The sequence below is a fragment of the Echinococcus granulosus genome (assembly GCF_000524195.1).
Source record: "Echinococcus granulosus chromosome Unknown EG_S00024, whole genome shotgun sequence".
In the NCBI taxonomy this organism is placed as follows: Eukaryota; Metazoa; Platyhelminthes; class Cestoda; order Cyclophyllidea; family Taeniidae; genus Echinococcus; species Echinococcus granulosus.
Genome location: NW_020170404.1, coordinates 254463 through 279531, shown reverse-complemented (window position 1 = coordinate 279531; position 25069 = coordinate 254463). Strand labels below are relative to the sequence as shown.

General features: G+C 41.4%; 4 protein-coding genes across 4 annotated transcripts; 1 reads left to right on the top strand and 3 right to left on the bottom strand. All coding sequences in view use genetic code 11, as the record gives it.

The window, feature by feature from the left end:
- Nucleotides 1-4032: 4032 nt before the first annotated feature.
- On the bottom strand, nt 4033-7979 carry EGR_04066 (Protein chibby; the record flags this gene model as incomplete). Its single annotated transcript, XM_024493315.1, has 3 exons — nt 4033-4149; nt 6858-6985; nt 7796-7979. The coding sequence occupies 3 exons, from the start codon at nt 7977-7979 to the stop codon at nt 4033-4035; spliced, it is 429 nt and encodes a 142-aa protein (XP_024352229.1).
- A 489-nt stretch (nt 7980-8468) lies between these two features.
- On the bottom strand, nt 8469-13649 carry EGR_04065 (Tetraspanin-33; the record flags this gene model as incomplete). Its single annotated transcript, XM_024493314.1, has 7 exons — nt 8469-8569; nt 9122-9203; nt 11306-11485; nt 12741-12872; nt 13106-13285; nt 13318-13518; nt 13551-13649. The coding sequence occupies 7 exons, from the start codon at nt 13647-13649 to the stop codon at nt 8469-8471; spliced, it is 975 nt and encodes a 324-aa protein (XP_024352228.1).
- Nucleotides 13650-14956: 1307 nt separating this feature from the next.
- On the bottom strand, nt 14957-15430 carry EGR_04064 (DNA-directed RNA polymerases I, II, and III subunit RPABC3; the record flags this gene model as incomplete). Its single annotated transcript, XM_024493313.1, has 1 exon — nt 14957-15430. The coding sequence occupies one exon, from the start codon at nt 15428-15430 to the stop codon at nt 14957-14959; it is 474 nt and encodes a 157-aa protein (XP_024352227.1).
- A 1203-nt stretch (nt 15431-16633) lies between these two features.
- On the top strand, nt 16634-24971 carry EGR_04063 (hypothetical protein; the record flags this gene model as incomplete). Its single annotated transcript, XM_024493312.1, has 7 exons — nt 16634-16648; nt 17749-17828; nt 18850-19189; nt 22001-22336; nt 23586-23650; nt 23947-24025; nt 24603-24971. 7 exons carry the CDS (start codon nt 16634-16636, stop codon nt 24969-24971), a joined length of 1284 nt encoding a protein of 427 aa, XP_024352226.1.
- Nucleotides 24972-25069: the final 98 nt, after the last annotated feature.

Genomic DNA, 25069 nt, shown 5'->3' with positions numbered 1-25069 from the left:
ATCTTTCAATAGTTTAAAGGATTGGCGGAAGGTGAATTGAACAAATGAGCAGGAAATGCTAGCCTGAATGAAACCTTAACATTTCTGGAAATATTATTCTGATAAATACAAGGAGCTCCACAAATTGAAGGGATACGGACTATTTACGGAGAGCGGAATTCCCAATCCGATCTAGCCATTGGCTAATGGGATTGCTGTCTGTTTGTTCTCTCGGTATTTTTACTTGATTTTTAAAGCTTCTGTAAAGCTTTCTGGTGTTCTATGAAGGTTTCCTGCTCAGGCATCTGCAGAACCGTATTGCAGAGGCACTAAGCATAATTCGCTAAAATTGGGATGCACTAGATGCTCCTGATACTTTAAAACATTGCAACCGTCAACTATTTGGCCCATAGGTGCCCGACTGTTGATGTAAGTCACTAAAGCCGAGCAAGAAAGTCAAAACATCACCTGCGTATGTAGTCGAATTTAAAATGAATCATTTCAAACAGTTACCAAGATAAGCGAAGATTAGTTTGAACTCTATAATAGATATGAAAGAAGGTAGAAGCCACAAACTATCTAAATTGAGGAGACATACCAACTACCCTTAATCACAGCTATTTCAAAGAAATGGAATGGAGAAAAGCTTCATTATAGATAAAGATAAGAGTTATGTTGGGTCCAGCTGAATAGAATCCCATTAAAGGGGCCTCAAGATGGAGAAGTATAAATAAGGTCCCTTACTACCAAATGGTCAAGAAATGACCACTTTTGTAGGCAATTAAAAGTTATTTTTTGGTTAGGTAGCACAGAGTAGTAACTTTCCAGTCGGTTGGTACTCGTCTTAGCGAGCCTCTACCACGCTGTCATTATGTAAATTAACCGTCTTCATTGCAAAACTTGATAAAACGTTAATTTCTCAGCCCCACCAACACCCATTTGGGGGACACTATTGGCCAGGCTTTCCCCATGAGAATAGATCATTTTTTTTGCCACGCCTATTTAGCTTTCGGCCATTACCTCGAGGTAATAAGGTCATTGCTTTCTCTGGGGGTCCAGTGCAAAACCACACCTATTACACAGCAAAATGGACCAATTTTTTCAACAAAAACAAAAAAACTTTGTTGTATTTGGAGTGACAGACTCCCCACAAGAATTTATAGCAAATGCAACGGGCAAGAAAAACGCTGAGCAAAAATGGGCGAAATGGGAACAATGCACATTTGAAGATCACCCAAACCCATTCATTTTAATATAAGGAAAGTCATTTAATCGGTATCTAGAAAGGCCAAGCTAACAATGAATGACCTAGGTACGTGGCACGGTTCCCACTTTTCGATATGGGCATCGTATTATTTCCAGCACTTTTCAATGACACATTCCAATTGTTAATCCCATCACTCTTACATAAAAATATGGACACAAAACAACCTTTTGTAACTTCTGAGACTCAGGAAGTGAATAAAATTTTTGGGGTTTTGTTAACCCCATACAATTTCCCCTGCTTTCAACCTGTTACTTCCATGAGATTTAACCTGTTGAGTACATTTTCCTGTTCTGCGATAAGATCTTCCGTAAAACTAAGAGAAATCCACAAAGCTGATGGGGTTGGGTACATCAACTCAACACTTGAAACCATTTGCATCAATGACACCGAGGAACACCAATGAATTTAGTCGCCACACAGAGTTAAGGTCATTTCTGACCAAGTAAAACAACCTGCATTTTATCCCATTTGGAAAGTTCGTGAAAAATTACTTAGTATGCTATAAGGGTGGTATGTAGTTCCTTTTTATATGCTTATAGTCACAGCTATATTAAAGTACACCTAACAAAAGAACGAATAATAGAGTAGGCTGTGAAACAATGTTAAAATTTTATAGATACTTTACCTCTTTTGCTTCCTAACGTGAATGATATATTGTAATACGCGGTTGCAAAATGTAAAAGAGGGCTGCGAAACTATTAGCAGGGGCAGAAAGCTGTCGTAAAGTGGTGTTACAGGCCACATGGTTTAATATACATCCAACCAAATAGCAGCTTGTTTTACTGCGCCACAATATGCAACCAAATTTACCATTTCCACTTCTCATTACCTTTTGTAGGTGGTTTTGTATGTTTAGGGGCATTACCGCACTTTAAATTTTTACTGCCGATCTTCATATTCCCATTTCTTTAAATTCTGACCAATCGACAATTCGACTTGTAATACGATAGTGGTTTATCCCTCGGTTCTAGTGAGGCGCCACTTTTGTACTTCGAATTAGCCCCCTTGTACCCCGCTGGGTGGGCTGGCCTTTTGGGCCATGCCAATAGCCCAGACACCTTCTCCGTGCTGAATATATATATTCTGCCCGAGTATTTTGTCTTCTTTCGTCTTCAGGGAGTCTCGGGACGCTACAGACTACTCACCGTCGCAGCAAGTCTAGTTTCTCATTAACTTAAAGTCGTGAAAATATTGAATTGTTCAATTCTTAATAATTTGCGTTGCAAATGTCCTTTACTACCATTGGAAAAAATCGTATGCTGCTTTGAATGCTGCCTACTTAAGGACACATCATCTGTATTCATAAAAATTGAGCATTTTGTGCTATTAAGATTGCAGCACCACCTGCTTATAGTCAATTTAGCGGTCTGTAGATTAAAGCCAACCTTTAAAAAGCTTGTTGAGATTTTTTATCAACCATTCCTTTGATGCATATTACGAGATGTGGTTCTGGAAGTTAACCAAGGAAGAACTTTGCATGGAGATCACCGGGGATCCGCATAGATCGAGCATCTCATCCTCGCGAAAATGGTTTTTATTGTGTAACTCGTGGAATGACCCAACATGTACTTAAAGGATCTAAAATTACCAACAAGTGCTTGATAAATTATTTGTTGTGTCTACAGTCAGCTTTAAAAAATGAATGAATAGTGCTCTGAAAATTATGTGATGTTTTATCAACGCTCTGAAAGCAAATGCCTTTGACCTGTATGTCATGCCAGTTACCCTCTGAAAATTAGATTGCTCAGTCTCGCTGTACTCACTTTGTCAATACCACATCAGCTTAATGGTTATAAAAGTTACGAAGTTAATAACATTCATCCCTTCCGTCCAATGTGCCAAAGTAAATGGTGGTATGTACACTACTTATCAAATATTATAAGTAGCACCACAGAGGCAATTACAGTAAATTACACTTTGTAATCGACTCTAGATTACAAAGTCAGCTTTGGTGATTAGTGGGCTTTGAATGTTTATCAGTTAAAGTTAATCAAATTAACTGTTAATTTGTAATGTATTCAGCCATTCATGGGTTGTACTAAAACAAACACTGAATGGGGGACGGACACTTTCTTGTCTCTGAATATTTTCTTGAGTCCAAATTGGCTTTCTCAAACGCACCCAAATTTTCTGTGTTAACAAATGACATTGATAAGTCCAACAACATCTGATCAACTGTTGTATCGCAGAACTGCTTACTAGTAGTAGCTTGAAACGAATGAACATAGAGAACGCCTTCCCGCCCTCATAGGGTCCGAAACGAACATATATCTTTTCCCTAGATTCCTGATATCAAGGGCGTTATGATACCAGTTATTTTGTAAATATCTTCGGGAGGTACAAATATAAGACCTTAATAGTTTGTTTAACTCTTGGTCTTGGTAGTGGGCCACTTGGGACCTCCATCATTATACCTCCCCTTGGGGGTGGGGAGCTTTTTCTTCGAGCCACAGCAGTAGCCCCAAACCCTTCTGTACTTCAGCTGCACATATTCTGCCCGAGTTCTACGTCTTCCTTCGTCTTCAGAGAGCTCTCAGGGCGCTATACAAATAACCACGCGATACGGAAAATCAGTCACTTGGTGAGTTAGTTTCTACTTTACCTATGTCAAATGGTAAAAAAATGATTGCCATTTTATTTAATCACTCAATATCTCAGTATGAATGCGAGTTCTTCTGTTCCTGATCACACATTGCATTGGACAAACATTTGCCTTACATAAGTGCACATTTCAGTAAACACAAACAGACAACAAAGAGAGCGCAATACCGGGTAGAGCCGGATAGTCAGGCAGTGGACATGGTGGGCTGGGAGAATGTGGAGAGCGGTTTTCGGTGAATGAGACTGCGGAGGCTCTCGATTTCGTTCTCTTGCAATTGCACCTCCGCGGTTGTTTCCGCCAGCTCAAAATGGGGGACACAAAACCGGTAAGTAGATTATACAAGAAGGCTGAAGTGAATTCGTATAATAAAGAAGTCAGTAGGCAAATAGACATCTCAAAACTCTGAAGTTACGACCCAGTAAAGGTGGACAATAGAACTAAACCACACTTTCACACAGGATTAAAGCGTTATTTTTGATTCAAACAGCCTTGCCGTTGGCAGTGATGAAGCAAAGACTAAAAGTCAGAATAACTATCAAAACTAAATAGGCCTGAATAAAGTAACAGCGGTGTTATGGAGACCCAGTGCTGTGCCGACATACACTGACGGCGAAGTCAATCGACTGCAAAGGATAGCTTCTGGAACTAACCGACAGGATGATAAGAAAATCGCAAATAAATAACCAAAATCTTCAAGCTGAGAAGAAAATCTAGCCATTCTGCTAGGAGGCCAAGGGTCGCCCAGAACAACTAGTAAAACCACCCGAACTGGAGTTGAATACGCCCAACTTGTTACTCGTCGGTCTGAAAGCTTTGCTTCAACTGGACTCCTTCTTGACAGTTACAAAGAATTATTTAATTAGTCTAAAGGGAAAGAGCAAAAACGCATTTTTTAATCTAATCACCCTTTATCCGTACGTCTTCTAGGAGCCCTCGATGGTGGAAGCGGTAAACAAGCTTCTGTCACCACGATGACAAAACTGTACTCCCGATGGCTTTAGGAACCAAATTTGATGGATGGTGTTGGATCTTGTTCGAGTGGTAATGAAGCAAACATTTAAAGAGAATGAAGTACTGCCTATTCAACGGTCAAATAGTTGACGAAACGGAGTGTAAAAGTGAGGGATGCCAAATGCCGCCTTGTCTCGTTGTTCAAATGTCTCCCCCAATCCTTCTCTCCTCAGACGTATTCACTGGTAAAAGTGATTGAGAAATTTGGTACGGCCTCCAAAATAACTTGCTATAAATTAAACGCGCTTGTAAAATTCATACAAAATTTTGCATGTCCTTTAAAGCAGTCCGTCGACACAGCCTCCTTTGGTGTGCTCTCTACCAGTGTCCCTTTATCGTAACTCCTTGGATCACAAAATTTTGGACAAATGCGGTGTATTTTGAGCTTGTCTACCCCCCAAAACGTCAAAAACTTCAAACGATTCGCGTGGAAGCATAATGCACCACCCAGAAGGGGTCAGAAAAATGCGATCCTCGTGATGCACGAGGATGCTGCATCAATTTCAACCGATCAGAAATAGTTTGGGGGTAACTTGTCAAAAACAAGTTTTGGTCACGTGCAGGTGATTGTAGACAGATCTTTTTAGGTCACCACAAACCATGAAAGAAGTCATGTAAGCTAAGGGAGTGGGGTGCCATATGCACTGTAAGATGGTAACAAGGCTTAGAGATAATTGTTTTACTTTATTTGCCGAATTGTGATAGGAAATGGCTTTTGTGCTTTCGTACTTCAAAGTTCATTAAGCAAGCACAGGACTATGCTTTCGTTGAGCACTTGTGGCGGACTACACACGGAATTGCTCGCCTGTTGGAGGTTAAACAGCAATTACGGCTGAGATTTACCTACTCCAATTGTTCAAAAAAACTTTTTCATAAAGTGATAAAAAGTCGCATTCCTAAAAGGCAGCACAAGATCTCACACTTCAGGACGCTGTAAAACCCCACTATCAGGATGAGATAGGAGGTGTTACTGCTTCACCTCAAACCCATTCTCCGTACGCCTCCGATGATGATTCTCCGAGCTCCAAAGTGATTGTCACCTCTTCTTGGCATTAATATTAGGCAATCACGTGAGCATGGGGTAAACAGAAGAGACGGTTGAGAAAGAAAAGTGGTACAGAAACAGAGGTGAATAGAGCTAGTTGTTGCTTTTATTTCTAGAGACAAAATTTATTTTCTTAGAGTGGGTTTCAGAGTACACTTGGCTCTTTCCATAAAGTCTAGGTTTTTGATTCTTGCCGTGCAAAGCCGAGGGTCGGTGACCTATCCAACTCTAGTTCACTGCACTCGCCCTGAATTTGAGGTTTTTAAAACCTGATAAATCTACAAAGAAAACCTACTGTCTAAAGTTTTCGTTTTCGAGGCACAGAACACATAAAGTTCCAAATGGTCCTGCTTCCCACTAACTTTTAGAGTTTGTACATGCGTCCGCGCCAGGCATTCTTCTATGGTTCATTTGGAAGGTGCCTCTAGAGAGTTTTAACTTTCTCAGGCCAGTTTTTTGTCCACCCATCGAAAGAAACGACATTTAAAAACTCCTAGTAATATTTAAACGCCATTTTTGAAGCACTTTTTGGCTAAAAAACGTAATCACGTTGAAAGGCTGCTTCAAAACCGGAAAACCAGTCCATCTGTCATGCATTTTTTTTCAGTGACACTTCAAAACTCTCCGTCGCAAATTCCAGATGCAGTTTGGAGGACATGCGTGAGAATCCCTATGAGGTATGAAAGATCTGAAGAACCGAGCAAATAAAAAAGGGCGCCTTCGGTGAAATCTTGACACCATTTTAAGAATCGTTTAGCTGAACAAAGTAAATAGGAAATAGGTGCGTTGCACATTCATTTTGCCCATAAATTTGCCCTTGCCAAGATAAAAGATGACAACTTTGAAGGTATTGAATACGCATCACGCGTCGTTGATAGGACCCATTCAAAGAATCAACTCGACGCCATAAATTCAATCCAGGTTAAGCAAAAAATTGAGTGTGCTTGACTTACCATATCGAGAAGAATATCCACCTTGATTTTAAGGAGGTTGTTCTCCTCGTAGAGTTTGCGATTCTCGTTTTTCAGCTGACCTGTCTCCTTCCCCGCAGACCCATCACCGCTATCACCATGACCGTCCTCTAGAACATTTTTATCACAACATAATAGTAATTAGGAAATATAAAAGGTGGATAATTTTATTGAAGCCCTTATAAAGGCTGTCTTCCAAAGAATCACTCTTGAGTGAGTTGGTAACTTTTCTCAGTGAGGTTGTATGGCTTTAAAAGACGTTATTTTATTTGGGGTTCCGACTTTTGGAAGTAAGCGCGCTATAGACAACTGTAAATGGCATTCTGAGACAAAATCCAACTGAAATAATTTACCACTGAATGAGGAATTCTCCAGCCAATATCAAATCTTTCACTCTCTCCAGTACCAATGAGGACCTTCTAGCTTCTTTCAGCTGGTGTCCAACATATATTAGAAGTGAAAAGAAATACTAGAAGTATCTAGGGGAAGTCGTCCGACCACTACAAAGATTTGGACGCCAAGTCGCAACCTGAATGGGTAGTTGGACACACTTTAAGTGAATACTACCATACTACTGAGAACGGAGAAGTGGAAAGGAACTATTTATTAGGATGTAAAACCAGGATTTAGTTGTCACGTAATCATTTTCCCCTCATTAGCTTTACATCTAATAAGGTGATTAAAACTAACTGTATTAGGAATAGAATGCACATGAATCCTCTTTATCTTCGATGTCTATTCAGTATTAGAACAAAGAGATAGATTTCGGACGTGACCCTGACTCCCCAAAACTCCCAGGTCTAGAAGCTAAGTCGTATTAGACATCAGAGGGACTTGGAATTCGACACATTTGACAATTACCGACCAAATCAACCGATTTAGACGAGCCGATCCCGATCAGTAGTAGTGAAAGAACTCACCTACTCGCCAACGGCCGTTTTTGAAGATGAGATTTCGACCACTCAGCCGGGCTTTGACAACACCGTAGTCAAGACCGAACTCATTGCTGCGAGTGCTGGCGTCCAGTTGACTCAGATTGGTCATGCTGGAGGCCTTGCGTGATGGCATCCTGGGCAGACTGAACTTTTTGCTGAAGATGGGCATTGCGACAGACAAGCTACAAGACAAATGGACATCTCGTTTCCACCTTTTTTTCTATTTCATACGGGGTGGGTCATGGCAACCAGTGCGGTTGCCTTACGCGATGCTCAGCAAGGATAAAATGGACGCGGGGATGCGTGATGCGGATAAATCAACAAAAATTTCCCTGTGGTGAACAGAGAGGCAGCCTTGTGCATCTAGTAGACAGGGAATGATGGTGAAGTGCTGTTTACCAGCAGGAACTTGCATCCGTAGAAACAGTGTGACTGGGGCGGAGATGCCCTCAATAGCGGCAGTTCCCTATGCCTCCATCCCAAAACTTTAGGTGATAAGGAGAATTCCCCGAACTCATCAGTCAGGTAGTCCTCGCTCAGCCTTGGTGAGACACTCGTACCTTAGAGCCTATAGTCCAGAAGGCGATTTTTTGGGACAGATTTCGTCCAATCGTCAGAAGGACGGTGGAACTGTCCGAACCACCCCTTCAGTGTAACTTCAGATGACAACAACTTCAGCGCGCACCGGAATACCAAGTGAAATCGACAGCGCCATGTCAAAATCCGTCAAACGTGACAGAGAATTGGACGATGGCGCTTCTGACTAAGCAACATAGTTTACATCCAGGGCTACGAGCGGTGCAGACTATCCTCACGATCCTGTTGACAATTTAAGTTACAACCAGGATTGTTTGAAAACTTTTAACTACTTTAACACTATGCACTGATTTGAATAGCGAGCGCTTGAACAACCGGAGATGACAATGTATGTTCCGAAACCTTGAATTCAGTGTAAAATAATCCTTCCCTCAATTGCAAATCATCTACTAATAAAAAAAACTCGTCTATCCGCAAAAAAGGCATCGAAACAGAACATGCCCACCTAGCGACAGTGTCAAACACGGAGAGGAGTGAGGGTCGGGAGAGAGGAAGGAAGGGAAGAGGGATAATGGTAAAGTGCCAAGTGAGAAGCCCTTCAAACCAACAAATTCACGGTGCGTGTATGTGTGCAGGGGAGAATGAGCAAGAACACGAGCATTTTCTGGTTGAATCAGTAAAGCAATTTTCTGTATTGAAATTTACACAAACGATCCATAGAACACAAAGAAAAGGGAGGAAAGAGAAAAACAACACTGCTATAGGACAGCTAACGCAGGAGACCCTCGTGTTGAAGCAGACGCAATTGGTCGCCAATTTGGGTGTAGAGCGCCTTCGCTAGGAGGATCGCCAGAAGCTGAAACGAGAAAATGCCACAACGATTTACTACTCAGCCCAACTGACCGCGGGCTTCACATTTAGGCTTTCAAGGGTGATGGTAAGTGCGCGGCAATGAGTGACGCGGAAGTCGTGTTGCAGGTTCGGTGGAAAAAAAATAGAATCGGAAGAGTCTAATAGGCGAGCCCGGTGTTGTTCATTACCAGGCGCTTGGTTGTAGAGGTACTCATTCAAGTCTTCGAAAAAAAAACCTAAACTGCACTTCTAAATTTATCAACCCCGAGCTACCTCTGCATATCAAATGAATATAGACCACAGAAGATGCCAATTCTTAAAGAAATACTCATGAAGGTACTAATATACTCGGTTCCATTTCCAGAAAATAAATTATCTTATTCTTTGTGGATAGAATTGATAAAGCAAAAGATAATCACTATCACACTACCACAGTTGAATAAAGAAGCAAAAATCACTGAATCTGAAGGAAATGCGCATGGGGTGGGGAAAGCTAGCGGTCGAAATTGATTGTGCAATGCTTGAATTGTTTGTTTAATCCTCAGTTTTGGTAACAGGCCACCGGGGGGCACCGCCATTGTACCGCCGCCAGTACAATGCAAGTAGTCCCCAAGCCCTACTCTAGGTAGACAATAATATTCTGTCCGAGTTTTATGTCGCCGTGCATCTCTTCAAGGAAGTCCGGGAGCGCTGCGTTAGTGACAGCGAAAAGTGAATCCGATCCTAAAGAACAAGTTCCCTGCTCTTCATTCATGAATGCTAAACCTTGACGTGACGGAAGAAGGGCGGATACTGCGGATGGGAGAATATGTGAAGACTTCCAGCAGAGGGCCTGAATGTGACTACCTTCGGTAAGTACCCCATTCCTGTTTTTTTGCATGAGAGCCATTGCCAACTGAAGCGGCGCTAGCCATAGCCGTAAATCATCTGAAAGAGTTCGTTACGAAGCTTCTTACTGTATCTGTTTGAAGACGTCAATAAAGCGAACAAGTGACATCTCCTCCTCTTCACTAGCTGGTTAGAATCCAAATAGGTTTGGCAGGGGAGCACAGAAGTGAAAACGAAGCGACAAAGAGGAATGGAGGCGAAACCCTACTCTCATGCTAAACTCCGTCCTTTGTTGTTTGACGCCGCTTTTTTAGACCAGTGTCCCTACGACTAGCGATGGGGATGCGTGATGATACGCACATTCCCTCGTCCCCCCAGAATAGTTCCAAAACAAAACAAAACTCCAGATCCAGTGAAATTGCCAAGAGGAATCAGTGACATCGCGCCGAGGACGACGCTCGAAAGAGGCGAGGGGCTATGAAATACGCTGGTTGTTTTTTTAACTCTCGGTTTTGTTAACAGGTCACTTAGGGCTCCGTCACTGTACCCTTGCTCGGTGGCCTAGCCTCTGGGCCGTGCCAGTAGTCCAAATCCGTTCTCCATGTCAACAATACATATTTCATCCGAGTAATGACCACTTTTGCCTTCCGGGAAGCCTCGGGGCACTACAATTGCATATGCTGGCGTGACAGCCTTAAAAAATAACTATAAACTGTAAAAAATTGCTAGACCAACTCTTGGGAACACTTTAAGTAAAACACAATCGAGGTACACAAATCCCTTTTGAGCTATCAAACGCGAAACCCAGCACAGGTATTATGGAAATTAGGGAGTGAAAGGATGAATGAGGGAAAGAGCATCACAACGCAAATTGGACTTTCGCGATTTTGAACGACCAATCAGCGAAGAAAACATAAATCCTAGGGAATGAAAGCAACATTAAAATATCTCGGAAATTTATTAATTACAATGCCAGGCTGGAATTCGGGGCATATTCTAGAGGCATCTAATAATGACTTAAATAATTAAATACAAATACAATGAATGGATAAAGGTAAACTTTGCACTACACTTCGATCCCGGTAATAAATGAAATAGGCCATCTCCGATAAAATAGTAAGCAATAAACCTATCGCAAATATTACAAAGACGCCTATTGAATGTCTGTAAGATAGGTAAACAATGTTTAAATACCTCCTCAATTTTCAGCGTCAGCCATCGTCATAGTGACTAAATATTCGCGACACTTTTTGAATAAAAGGGGGAGGGAAAGGGAACCGAGAGGTGACTTGCCTGAAGAACGGCGATGCCAGAGACGGCACAGGAGACGGGAACGACATTTGCTTCGAGGAGGGAGGCAAGAGCCTGCACGCACCCCACCGTCCACACTAGCGGTGCCGCCTGCGGTGGGGACAGATTCTGCACTCCATTTCCGCACGACGTGTTTATCACATTCTCCTACAAACGCACATATACACACCACATACACAGCCAGTTGGAGTGGTTGATGCAGATCTTTGGCTGGTTGAGGATCTGCAATCCAACGGAAGCGGGATTCGTCCACTAAACCTCAAGCATCTGCATGGTCAGCTAAAGCAACCACCGCAATTGTCTGCCAGGATATCTCTAATCCAGCCGACTTCAGGCATACTCTTATGTGGAACTACGGAAGTTACCGAACTGTGGCGTTAGTTGGCCGCATGGAGTTGTGTCATCCACACAGAGGTGTAAGTAGTTGGTTCAGAATTCTTAATTTAACCGACTTGTCCGCAATACTTATACCTAGAGGTATGGAAGGATTGACCGATTGTGTTGCTTTATCGCTAGAAGGTTTAAAAAGAAGTACATAGACCTGCAATTGGGTAAAAAGACTAAGGGCAAAAAACAGAGTATTTTATCAGTTAAAATTCTGAAGATCTTGCGCACTGGTTTGTCAGTTTTTTCCATCGTCCAAATGTGGTGGAAGCTCTAATGGTTTAAAACCATGTCGCTGGAGCGCCAGAAAATTAACAGTTTTATCATATATCTAGATCCAGCATATTTATGTAAAAAACACAAAGCGCAGCCATCCATAAACACTTTACCTGCAACGCGTTATTTATTGCTATTCCACTAACAAACAAGGTTGACGAGGACCCTTTAACATATCTATTAGCTTGGAAGTATCCAAATTTAAGGATATGGCGGAAGCCTGACTATGCGGCCCCTTTGCTAGCACTGACGTGTCTGTATGCTTCCAAGATTTCGCGAATTAACTTGAGAAAAGAACCATCTAATAAAGAAAAAAAGCTAAATAATTCAACAAGTAATGCAAATGCGGAACCATGAAAGGTCAAAATAAGTGACAACGTAACCGGGATGTTTAACCAACTACGGTTTTGGAAAATTTTAAGCCAGCTAACGACGTATCGTACAGTAAAGATGACATCAACTCCCTATAGTACAGTGTTTTCTACGGAGCAGATAGCTGCAGCGAAGCAGGGTACACTTTAAGATCAAACAAGTTATCATTTTGATTTCAATAGACAGACATTTTGTGATAATAATGCGTGATTACTTTGATGACTCAAGGCTCTTTTAACCGAACTATGGTAGGGCAAGCAGAAGCGGCAAAAATTTTCCCACGATTTAAATGCTATTTATACGCTAACTGTAGCTTCCTAATTCAATCAACGATCAAGGGAATATTTGCCAGGAGAGATTAAGTACCTACATTAATGTTGTTCATTCGTTTGCAGCAGGAATAGGGCACACCACAGGCCTGAGAACTGATGTTTGTGGAATTGCACGAGAAGTACCGATTTTCCGTCCAATCATTGTAGCTTTTCGCACCGCAGCATTGAAGCTGAAGCGAATTGAATTAAATAAAAGCTGATTAGTTTAAATTCGAGTAACTAAGTACTCAAGCAAGGATCAGAAAATTACGCAAATGTTTGGAAGGCAAGTCAAGAACAAAATCCAAGCAAAGCTGGCAATAAGTTTCGGAAAGACTGGCAAAATGGCTAACCTATAGAAAATGGAAACACAAAATATGAACATCATCGAAGAAATGGTTAGACGTTTCCTAGTAAAAATCACCTCAATCTGAATGAAATCCACGAAATTAGTCGAATCCTCGAATCCAATTTCACGGTACTGAGAAATGAACGTTTTCTTTACCACTTCCTCAATGCGACTTATCGCTGACTCGCGATACACAAAGAAGAACACTCCAACAATCGTTTCACAAACAAACAGTAGAGCCAGTGAAATGTAATACTAAAATGATCGTTTAAAATCCTTCAATTTACAAATTTGAGGAGACATTGATTTTCCCGCAGAGACCCGATAAATCCGGTAAATGCAACACAAGTCGTGATAAAACCAACGCCAAACACAAGCACTGTTAGATTAAATATCCATTGTAAGAGACTGATGCCAGATTTCCTATTTATAATACCTGATTCAGCGAATGCTATTACACCGAGTATAAAAAGCAAACACCCGGCCATCTATGAAGTCAGTTACACATGTATAACCTTACCATGAAATAGAAATTTGTAACGCATAACAAGTATTTTATCCATCGGTTTACATAATTGAATTTACCAGACGACCTGTGACGATATGGTTTTTTGGCCATTATGAACAACCAATCAAGAAAACAAACAAACTTTTTGACCTTGGGAATGGACAATTTGTCAACTTAAATAAGCGAAACGAATGGGACTAGAATGACTTCTTGGGGGCCAATTTTCAGTTTATTTAAAATCTCATAGCTGCCGCTTTGAAATCTACCTCAAGCAAATCATAACAAATTAGTTTGTCGAAGTCCGGATTAGTCTAAACTAATCACATCATGTAAAATAGGATATTTTTGCTTGTATACGATTACACTCGTAGTGGCGTTGCTGGTATGTTTCGAGGCCATCACACACGGCAATGGCGCAGTGGCAGAGACCAAAATAGCCCCTTCACCGAAACCGACATGTAGACAAACCATTAACATATTAGATATCTTCTAGTAGACGTCGAATGATTGCACAAAAATGAAATGGATGCAAACATTCCATCTTCCAGGTATGGCCTGAGGCGTCCAAGTCCTCCCCAAGGCGGTTAATAGATCGTAGTGTTCCAAACGAAACTTCGTTGTAAACCCTCTTAACAGAGGCGACATAGACCGAACGCAATACCACAAAGACGACGTCCGAAAGCTCGAGAACTGAACAGTGTACACGGATCACGGCTAGAACGAAATTGGTCTATCCTCCGAATCTCCTTGAGCTTTCTTCGTACTCAGCCTTCCACGTGGGCACCACAAGCTAGCCAGAGGTCCGGCATCCAGTGACACGCGTAGACTGGGGGACTCACTAGTTTTGTGCCGCTTAACAAATTCCGTACCTCTAAGGCGCAAATCACTATCCCCGTGAATGTTGCGTGGAAGCAAGATCATTTTTGAAAAGCCTAGGATAAAATGCAACCGCAGTGCGCCGCAAAAAATCTACATTTGCATTTAAGTATGCGGCGAAAATTTTTAACATATGCGCGACCAACTAACCACATTAACATCGCGAATTAAATAAAGACTTCCAAAATAAACCATCACTAACGACCGAAGCCTAGCTCCGCAAATGCACCGAGTACGGAACAACGGGAGGAGCATCGTTCCAAATAAGCTGGCGTAAGAAGTATGATCGAGTGGAGCTTATGGAACACTATAGTAACGTGTTAGTTTGACATGAACTATCAGAAAAACTCACTTAACTACTCTTTAAAGGCTAGCCAACGAGTGAAACGACCGAGCATGACTTATGGTAATACGCCATAAAGGCGTTATCAGGAAAACGAGACATCTGTCAAACAATTTATTAAGAACCAGTGCGCTTCAGTTGAATCCAAGCAAACAAGACAAAACAGATATATACATACCTACATGTACAGCAAAAGGATTCAGAAGGCCAATTTCTTCATCATCAGGTAAAGATGCTTCCCAACACGGAATCCTTGGAGGTTACTGGCATCTCCTGTGAGTTGCATTAACAGACCCCCAAAGGAGACATAGCAAGCCAGTCTATTAGTGTCGTCAGAACCATCCTGACCTTCAATACGATAAATTTTCCCATAGCACACGTAGTCAAACTCTGCCATTTTGCTATTATCCAACCGACCGTCCAGCTCCTCTGCGGCATCTTCATCATCGTCGTCGTCGTCCGCGACGTTACTTACATCATTTAGCAGAGATTTCGTCAAAACTAAACGAAATTTCTCTCCCTTGTTAAGAGGATATATCTGGGAGTGTATGTCGAGAATCAAACCCATCTTAAAGGACTCGCTTTCTCCAAAAATGCGCGAGACTTTGTCAAACTTCTTTCCATCTTTATCAACGTCTTTGACATCAAAAATGTCCTCTAGCAACGCAGTCATACCTTGAAGGATGCAAGCCCAAACCAGAGCAGTCGCAGAACTCAAAACAAGCAGCTGCAATTCACTATGTCAAAACAAGTGCACTTGCAACTGCAATTATGTACGCTTTTGAAAAACGAAATTGTTATACTTAAGCAACAACGTTTAAGTGTCAAATTTCAAAAAAATTTAAAAGGTCTTTACTACAGCATTTGGAGATTCCGGCTGGTAAATACCTTTGTAGTAGGTTGATTGTTAGTTTGAATCTCGGTTTTAGTTAAAAGTGTCTTTGTACCTTAGAGGTTATTCTTACTAGACAAACCAGCCTTTTAGACTACGCAAGTAGCTAACTCCCTCTGTACGTCGAACGCCCATATTCTGCCCGAATTTTAACTCATTTCGTCTTCAGTGAAGTTTCGGGACGAAGGGTTGATGGCAGCAAAAAGCAAACACAATCTTAACGGATGAAGTGCTTAATTTTGGCTACTCAGTGCCAAACCTCAGTGGAGTAGAAGAAGCGTATATGCTGCGAATGGGAGAATCAATGCCGAACCAAAATAGAAGGGCCGTAAATGACCTCTGCTTACTGCACTCGCATAAAGAAATTGATAATGCGAATACGTAACAAATCATTCACCTCTCTGCTCAGTCTGGAGTGAGTGTGAGATGGTAAAGAGGAATAAATATGAAATTTTTACGCCCATGGAGCTGTACTGAATCTCTTCTTTCCTTGTATGAATCCACTTCTAGGCCAATGTTTCCGCGTATAGTTAAGGGCACGCGTAATAGTCGGCACATTTCCCAGTTCCCGAATCTATTTTAAATATATGCCGAACTTTCAGACCTAGTATAGTTTTTAAAAGAAATCGGTGGCATTAGGGTTGTCTAAGCCCTCGGGGTGCATAGAAATTTGGTGACGGGAGAGGTTGACTCGTAGTTTTTTTATCGCAGCACTGATTACTTTGTGATGGCTGACACAAAGGTCAACCAAATAGAGCGATGAGAGCTCTTAAAAAGTCAGGGGCTAGATAACCCATTGATAGTTTGCGCCTCGTGCCTTGGATTGTACTCGAATAGTGAGTTGGCCTCTGGGCCATGCCAGCAGTACAATCCCCTCTGTATGTCTAGTACATGCATTCCTTCCGATCATCATGTCCTCCTTCCCCTTCAGAGTAGGCTTGGGAAGCTACAGCCCTGGTTTTGTTTCGTTACGATTATTCTTTGATGGATTTTGAATGTGTAAGGAAACGTTTGCCACAAAATGTATTCTGATGCAAAAATTATTCATTTAGACGAATTTGCTCTGGTTTTTCTATTGCTTATGCTGCCTAGTACTAAAATTGCTTTCTGGGCTATTTTAAGGCATTTTGAAGACAACGGAAGGCATAATGCTCTGACTTGGACCCATCGGCATGGTCCAGAGGCCTGCCCACCTGACGAAGATACTATGGCCAATACACGAAGTTGCTTTTTACGGCGACCGAGAATTGGGCGACCAATACATTATAAAATCGCAATGAAGTGATTGTTATGGCAAACAATGTTTGGCTAAGCCTTTTTGGAAAAGGGATTTTTTGTCGAATTGCGATATTCAACCGTTTTCACCACCTAAACACTATTTACGCACTTGTATATCACTTGTATAAGCTGTCATTTATATCAATTACCAGCGACAGTAGTTTCATAATGACGAGGAATCATAGCATAGATATAAGTCTGTCGGGTATCAATGGTTATGTTTAATTATACCAGTTTTTTCAAGGTTTCGCATATACTGTTGATGCGCGTTCTATAATCAAATGTAAGGAAATGTATCTGCCTGGAATTCTATTACAAATTATTCCAATACCTAGCTTAGTAAATAGCAGTCACGCTTATTTAACAATCATTTGCTTTAAGGAAAAGGATGACTACTATGATTGATAATCGGGAGACTTTACTAAATATAGTCACGAGCGTGTATATTTATTCTGAGATTATTTACCAAGCTGATATATAGTAGGTAATATTTTCTGGCGAAGAGCAGATTTTTCCATATTTAGTAGGCAACAACGTTCTCCCCTATGTTTGCAGTTAACCTGTATAGTAATGTGACCGAATAATTTGCACAGTTTTGTACAATTAAATAACCACAATAAGCACCTCTATCAGCTGTTTTTAGAATAAGCGCAGTTCAAGCATGCAGTTTTACTTTTAATTTAACCTTTTTTTTCTACGTATCTGACCTTAAGTACCAACAGACTAGGTATAGTCCCCCATGTTTATGTCTTGCTATTCCTTGTTTTGTTTGCTAAATAAATAATTGTTTGGTTTCAAAAGATGATTGTTATCATTGATAGAAGGAGATATTATCAGGAAGGCAGGTGGGTATTGATGTGATAGCATCTTCATCTTCGCAACTAGAACACAAATCTCACCAGTAAGTTCTGAAATAGAAGATTTTATTTTTCTTCATTAATATGTATAAGATTTGCTTTTGGTTAATTTATTGGTTTTGTACGTTGCTGGTAAAGAACGTCTTCCTGCCCACTTTCGAATTAGGTTTTATTTAGGATTTAGCGTATTTAGCGTGTACGACTGCAGTACATTACACTATTGATTCTTTATAGTCTCTCAGGGGTAAGGTGACTTCTCAGAAACAAGCATATGTCATTATGAGTAGATTGCTGATAAATAACTAGCGATGTCTTCATTGCTTAATATTATTGCAGGCCAGTAAATCAGCAAATGGCTCAAAGATGTTGACTACACTATCTTTAATGCGTAATTGCTTAAGGCATAAAATAAACTAAATGTGTTGCAAACTAATCACTCTTGATTACTGAACATGCTTAACATATATCCCCTTGTCTTGCATGTGTTCACCTCTTTATTTTTTTGCAAGTGATTTTCCACCATCATTCACGTAAAGTAATACCAAAGCCTTTCCTCTGTATAGTAAATCCAAAACAATTTAACAAAAAACAAAATACGTTTCTTTATTAGCAAGATCTTGCAAATAGGATGCATTAACTCTAGGTAGCTCATTATCTTGAAAATCAAAGTGCAAATTTGACGAAAGCTTTTATAGCTATGTGCCCATGTTGAGATGGGTTTCTAGGGGAGAAAAGATTAAATTGCACCAGATTCAATGAATGTTCGAAGTTGGTAGGCTTCAAAACGTAGGTGAACAACATAGAACACAAAACGGAATATCTTTTCGGTAGTCTGGCACATATCTATGGCTTCTATTTCATTTAAAAGATAAAATTTCACAAGTCTATACACGTTATACCATGCCATCGTAGGGAGCGATACTGGGAACTCCACTAATTTTCTTGGTCGTCTGGTACTGAAGATAACTTTATTGCCCTACAAAGGAATAACCGGCCACGTAGACTTCACATCAGCTTTCAAATTCCTATCCTGTAAATTATCAAATTCTAGAATTAAATGAGTAGTCACGTTAGAAGGCTCCAGTACCAGCAACAACAGCAAAGGCAAGCGCAGCTGCAAAGATTGTATGCACATGGCAGTCTCTCCTCTCTGGGACGTGGCTACGAGGCCTCCCTAACTGGCGTTGCCGTATCCCACCTGAGAGGAGTCAGTAGTGGTGCTGTTCGACCTAACCCCGGTTCCGTAGTCTCCTTCGACCATCCAGGCTATTCGCGCCAGGTTTCTGGTGGAAGTATGATGAGCTATAATCCCCCATCCACTCTGGCTAGCCGATCGCTCTTCGGTAGGCCTGGGTTGTACGCCAAGAGTAGTCTCTACCGGTCCCGCAGTCTAGGTGCATCAAAGGTTGGTCTAACCAGGAGAATCATTTCATCATGAATAACATTTTATTTTGAGTTAAAAAGTACCCTACATTATTATAAAACACCTAAGGTGATCTATTAGCATTTAAGCCTCTTTGATAATAAAGAGAACCCATCATTACATCCTTTTAGGTTTCCAGTAGATGGTGCGTTTAAGCTGCCACCACCGTCACAGAAGATACTTTCCTTCAATAATGCTTAAAGAATTTTCCACCCTTTTGTCATTTTATAACCCAAGCAATAATCCACTGCGTGTGGGAATTCTACCTCTCTATCCTACACTACTTCTTCTGGCAAGGAATGATCTAGTACACTAACTAAATCAGCCTAAACCCTTTCTTACTTCAACCATCCCCATGGCTATACCGTCAAATTTGATAAATCCGACGTTTATAATCCATCTTTTTCGGTTCTCTGAGTCTTTCTTATAGTACTTCTGACTCAAATCATTGTAGAATAAGGCAGGATATGAAGAAGACTTACAACAGGGAGGGCTGGGAGGCTATAGGTATGGTCAGGGAGCCGTTCGACCTAGAGGAAGTACAGTCTGCGGAGATCTAGGAGCCTCTACAGTCAAATGGGCAGTTAAAAGAAAGTCATATTAGTGTGCTTAGGAAATTGAAGAAATTCGAGAAACTGGATTCCACATTTACTTACAAAATTCCTTTTTGAAAGAGTTCTCATGGGTAAATACAACTATATTAGTTCCAACGCCTTAGTCTAACATAAAATACAAAGTACGAAGAAGCTGAAAGGTCATTTAAGTTAAAAACAAAGAATTGAAGAAGATGGAACGTGTACAGCTGTGCTGCTTCTATGAAGAAATTTGGAATTTATTCACCATTTTGCCGGCATTTCCTGATCCATGACTCTAGGTCTTCAAGTAAGTACACACCTTCGGTAGGAATCCGAAAAGCCACTAGCAACATCAAAATCCCCTTGATTAGGCATTTGTCTTGTCTCCTCTTGGGATTGCGTTGTCGACATGCCATGTAACATTTTCATGAGACGGAATAGTATGCTAAAGTGACTTATAAAGAGCGCAATGTTTACAAGTGAATTCTTACTTCTAGATCACTTCCGATCTTCAGGTCTAAATGTTGGTAAATTTTGTGCTTTCTGCCAGAACTTATGGAAAATGCAGACTGTTCCTTGGCAGTCAGAATATGTAAGGAAAAGAGAGGACAGGTTTTTGGGAGTCTGGCAGTAACTTAATGGTAGCTCCCCTGATTTGACTTTCACCTGACGCTGTACATAGTTCCTACATCGGCCATGGATCAAGAATTTCAACTATTCCGCGTGTATTTCCTGTCGGCAGCCAAATGTTTACGTATCCGAAACACATCAGCCTTGTTGTGTGGTCGTCTTAAAGACAACAAAAGCCTCAATTTGTGTGCTCCAACAATGGCTTGGATGAGTCAAAAACTGGTGCTATGATAGAACTTAAATTTCTGCGTTTGCCATTGGTTAACCTCTTGTTTCGTATTTCGACCGTAGCGCAATCGGAATTGGCGATGGTCACGCCGAGGTGATCACTTGGGTAAAATTACACAGTTCAACAATACCTAAACTTGGATTGTGGAGTTCTGCCTCAATATGCCGAATCTAAATACCAACCAACTGGGTTAATGTCTTCCTATTTTTCTCGGTGTTACCCATCACAATACAAAATCATGAAATCCAACACATTACTCCTGCCCTAGCACTATTTTTAACAACCTTTCCGTGGTAGTAAAACTTACGCTCACAGTCTCCCTTTCTCCCCTTAATTCGGCTGCTACGTTGTAATGCTCTCAACTTATTTTTCGAAGTATTGTAAATTCACTCGACTTTTACTGAGTTAAAAACATTGAATGTGAGGCTTTGGTGTCGGTGAACAGCTTGGGTTCCGTCAGATAAGAGGACTCCTCACTGACGATCGTGATGCTCAAGCGGTATGATAGACTCTTACGCTAAATCAAAATAGAAGTTGTCTCCATCTTTCGACATTTAAACATCCACTTCACACCCTGGAAGGTGATGTCGATGCCTTTAACATATGAGGAGAGTCTGCACCTCGTTGTCGTCGAAGCTGGCACTCAGAGCATGCTAACTTCCCCTTGTTTCAAACGTCAGTGTTCCTGGTCATATTCGTAGATGATTGTGCTGTGTCTACGGAAGAATGCGCCGATCAGGGGTTCAGAATCTGGTGCTCTGTGCTCTATCTTAGTATTATCCCACAAGAATGATTTCTGTCCTGCCCTGGAAGCCTAAATCCGCGGGACTGAATGCGGGACCATTATACAAACGTAGCACCGTGACTGAGTGTCATCACATCACCTTTGAACTGTGCTTGGGGTCCTCCCTAGGTCTGTATGAGTTTAACTGCTTTGCTCCCAGGAAACTTGATACAGGTACACACACGCACACACTACCATTACAGCCTTCCGCCTTAATTGTCACAGCGCCTAAACTGATCCGCAACCCATGGTGTGATACATATGCTACTTACTACTAGGCATAGCACCTACATATTTTGAAGTTTCGGTTTAACTTAAACGCCCTTCGCACAAAGACACTGGCTGTCAAAATTTTATGGTTTGCGAATCCCTTCTTCGTGAGTCTCCACTAATTCTTTCATTTACACCAATAATCTATCTTTGACTTTGTGGTTTTCTTAGATGTTAGTGTTTTAATGCCTTCATGACTGATGTAATGCTACTCACTGGCTCCCAGGTGGACAGCAATTTTCAAAGCTTCACCTTACCCAGACTACCACTACCCATATCTAACTGGATGACCCGCTTTCCTTAAGGCCTCCTTAGCCACGGTACAAAGTGGTCGGTCGACGATTCAAGCGGAGCACCACGACCGAAAGGTACAATTGCTGATCAAGGCGGTGGACTTTCGACGTGCTACTAAGCCCTACTTCTGGTCGATCTTTTTCTTCACTCTCTTCCTCTTCACCCTCTTCCTCGGCCTCCTCATCATTTGCCTACGTCATGTGTACATGAATCTCATCCTCTCTATCGACGTGGGAGAGTGCATTGGCCCTCTGCTTTGTGGTCTTTCGTTCCTCTTTCTTGGTGCAGGATTCAAGTTCCTCCATGATGCCTACCAGACGGGAGCCAGAGAACGCCAGAAAATTAAGGTGAGGTTACTTCCTTTCTGTTAGGTAGAAACCTAGGTCCAGTCTACTAGTGCCATTGCTCCCGAACCTATAAGAAGGAAAACTGCGGTGCTTCCCCATTCCTTGGTTGGGATTAGATTAAGTTAAGTGACTCTAGTGTAACATATATAGTAAAGAATTAAATGTAAAGATACTGCAAGATGTTGTAGGTGGTAAGTTAAGCCGAGACTTTAAAGTGAGCAGCAGTAATTGGTATACGTTTCACATCACAGACACTGTGATAACCAAGACGGAAAGTCGTAATGGTAGTGTGTGCATATGTGAGCCTATACCAAGTTTCCTGAAAGCAAGGCGGTAAAACTCGTACAGACCTAGAAAGGACTTCAAGCACGATTCTAAGGTGACGTGTTGACAGTCAGCTACAGTGCGACGCTTGTATGATGGTCCCGCATTCGGTCCTGCGGATTTAGGCCCACAGGACAGGACAGAAATCCTTCTAGTGAGCTAACATTAAGACAGAACACGGTACACCAGATTCCAAACCACCTGACTGACGCATCCTGCCGTAGATTCAGAACAATCACTTGCAAGTACGACGAGAAATATGGCATTTCAACAAATTTAAAAGGAGACCAGAAATATGAGGGCTTTCCTAAAAGTTCACTTTTAGTATCCCGTAATAATTTTACATTACCGGGATTGCGGGGATTAACTTTATTGGAGTTAATTCCCCACGTATTCTGCTAGGTCTTCGGAGGAGCCACAAATTATGGCGCAATTTTCCATTCTATTCGCATTAATACCGAAAATTGGCACGCCCTTGTACGTCGCTAAGTTTGTTTACCTCGTTTATCGCAGTTCTCATACACTTCAAATGATTTTTGGCACACGATAGGGATGTGAATTTAGGAAAAGTTGATCATGGGACCATATTTCACCGAAAACTTTCACCCATGTCTTGGATATGGGTCATAATATCTTCCAACAGCATGCCCATATAAATCATGAAGTTTATTTCGCCATTTCTGGGTTGGATTACATAATCACTAAGACCTCCAAGCCTGGGATCATTCCTTAAAGTGATAAATCACAAGCACGGGAGCTTTAGCATACCTGTACACCGGAACAAAATTTTATACATCCTCTTTACTGTTTGTCGAATGGCTTATTATACTGTCATTTTCACTAAACCCTTGTAACTACTCGGAGTCTTGTGGGTATGCGAATGCCCTGAGTAAAAAAGCTAAGAGAGTTCCGTATCATCTTTTAGTATGTACCGGACAGTGCCTCCACCGTGGCCGTCAAGATGACTGCCGCACCAGCAGTTGATACTACGTGAGTTCGGCATAATTCTCTCCTGCTGGAAAATTTAGACTTGTTTTGACCTTGGAATTTGGAGAATTTGAACTAAAATTAAGCCATAAAGTGATTTTTTGCAGGGTAATGGCTGGCAGTTTTAATCAGGCTAATAAGTGTGAAGTGCGCCAGCCATAAATGCAAGTTTTCTCCAATCTATTAATTGCACTTTGTGCTTATCCAAATTTTCGCTTCATTTACGACTTTCAAGGATTGTACCTCTCTTTTGCATAATGAAATCGCATATTTTGGAATGCGTTCTTTTTTCCTTGAAGGGAAGAACTTTTGAGTGGTAAAACGACCGACAAGGCTCTTACACGCGCCCCTATCGGCACACGAACGGTGAACCCCTCGGTGATGTCTTATTAACCCAGTTTCCTCCCATGCAGGCAACCTATTTCTGTAATTTATGGTAAAACTAGCAAACTATACTTATCTACCTCGGGTTTTGTAATGCCATTTAGCCGGTGAGAGTTTATACTCAATGCGCAATCAACTGGTATAGGCAGTTCGGGCATGATCTTCTCCTATAATCTTCGAAAATATGAATTTCGTATAAAGAGTCCTCAATAATATGAGGTCTCATTCGCTCCTAAAATTGTATCCGCTAATTGTTTAAGTAATCTATTTCGCTGTGGCGATTATTTACATATCCTCAAGGTGTCGCGAAAGCTCATAACGCAGGAAAGGAGTATACAAAAGGATGAATCAACTTTTGGAACCCGTAAGAATAAGTGTATTTAGAATTAAACCTCACACCGACGATCAACCTTCTCCTGGTTGTTATATACTTCAATATGACTTCGATAGCACTGTTGCAACAAATCTTAAAACAATCTCTTTCACAAACAACTATACAGAAAGAATTACGGGGTACCTATTCTACAGGAAACCAGTAACAACCTGTATAACATAATTCTTTTTATGTTAGGAAAGTGAAGTGTCGGAATGCGTCCAAATTTTGCGATATCGTCTGATGCCACAACCATTTCGAGACGTTTCATCTTGTGTTGACGTCAAAATAGACCTACCCAGTGACTTCCTCACGGTCGTAAGGGCGCAGCACCTGATTTGTATGCGATTCTTACTGCAACAATCAAACCACATGTGGGGCAGTTTTGGGATCAAAAATATAGCATTTTGTGGACCCACCATCCCCAGCCCCGTAGAAGAACCTGCAAACCCCCAGCCAGCAGGAGTCCCAGACACAGACACTCCGCCAGACGTCTCAAACATTCTCAAACTTTGCCGATGGCTGCGGAAGAGCCACGACCCAAACCACCACCAGTCCCATTCATAGACCTATCTTCAAAAATCGCCTCGAGCACCCCCCCCCCCCCAGTGGCCAATCAGAGTGGACCTAGAGATAATCGACCCATTTATAAATAATTACAATTT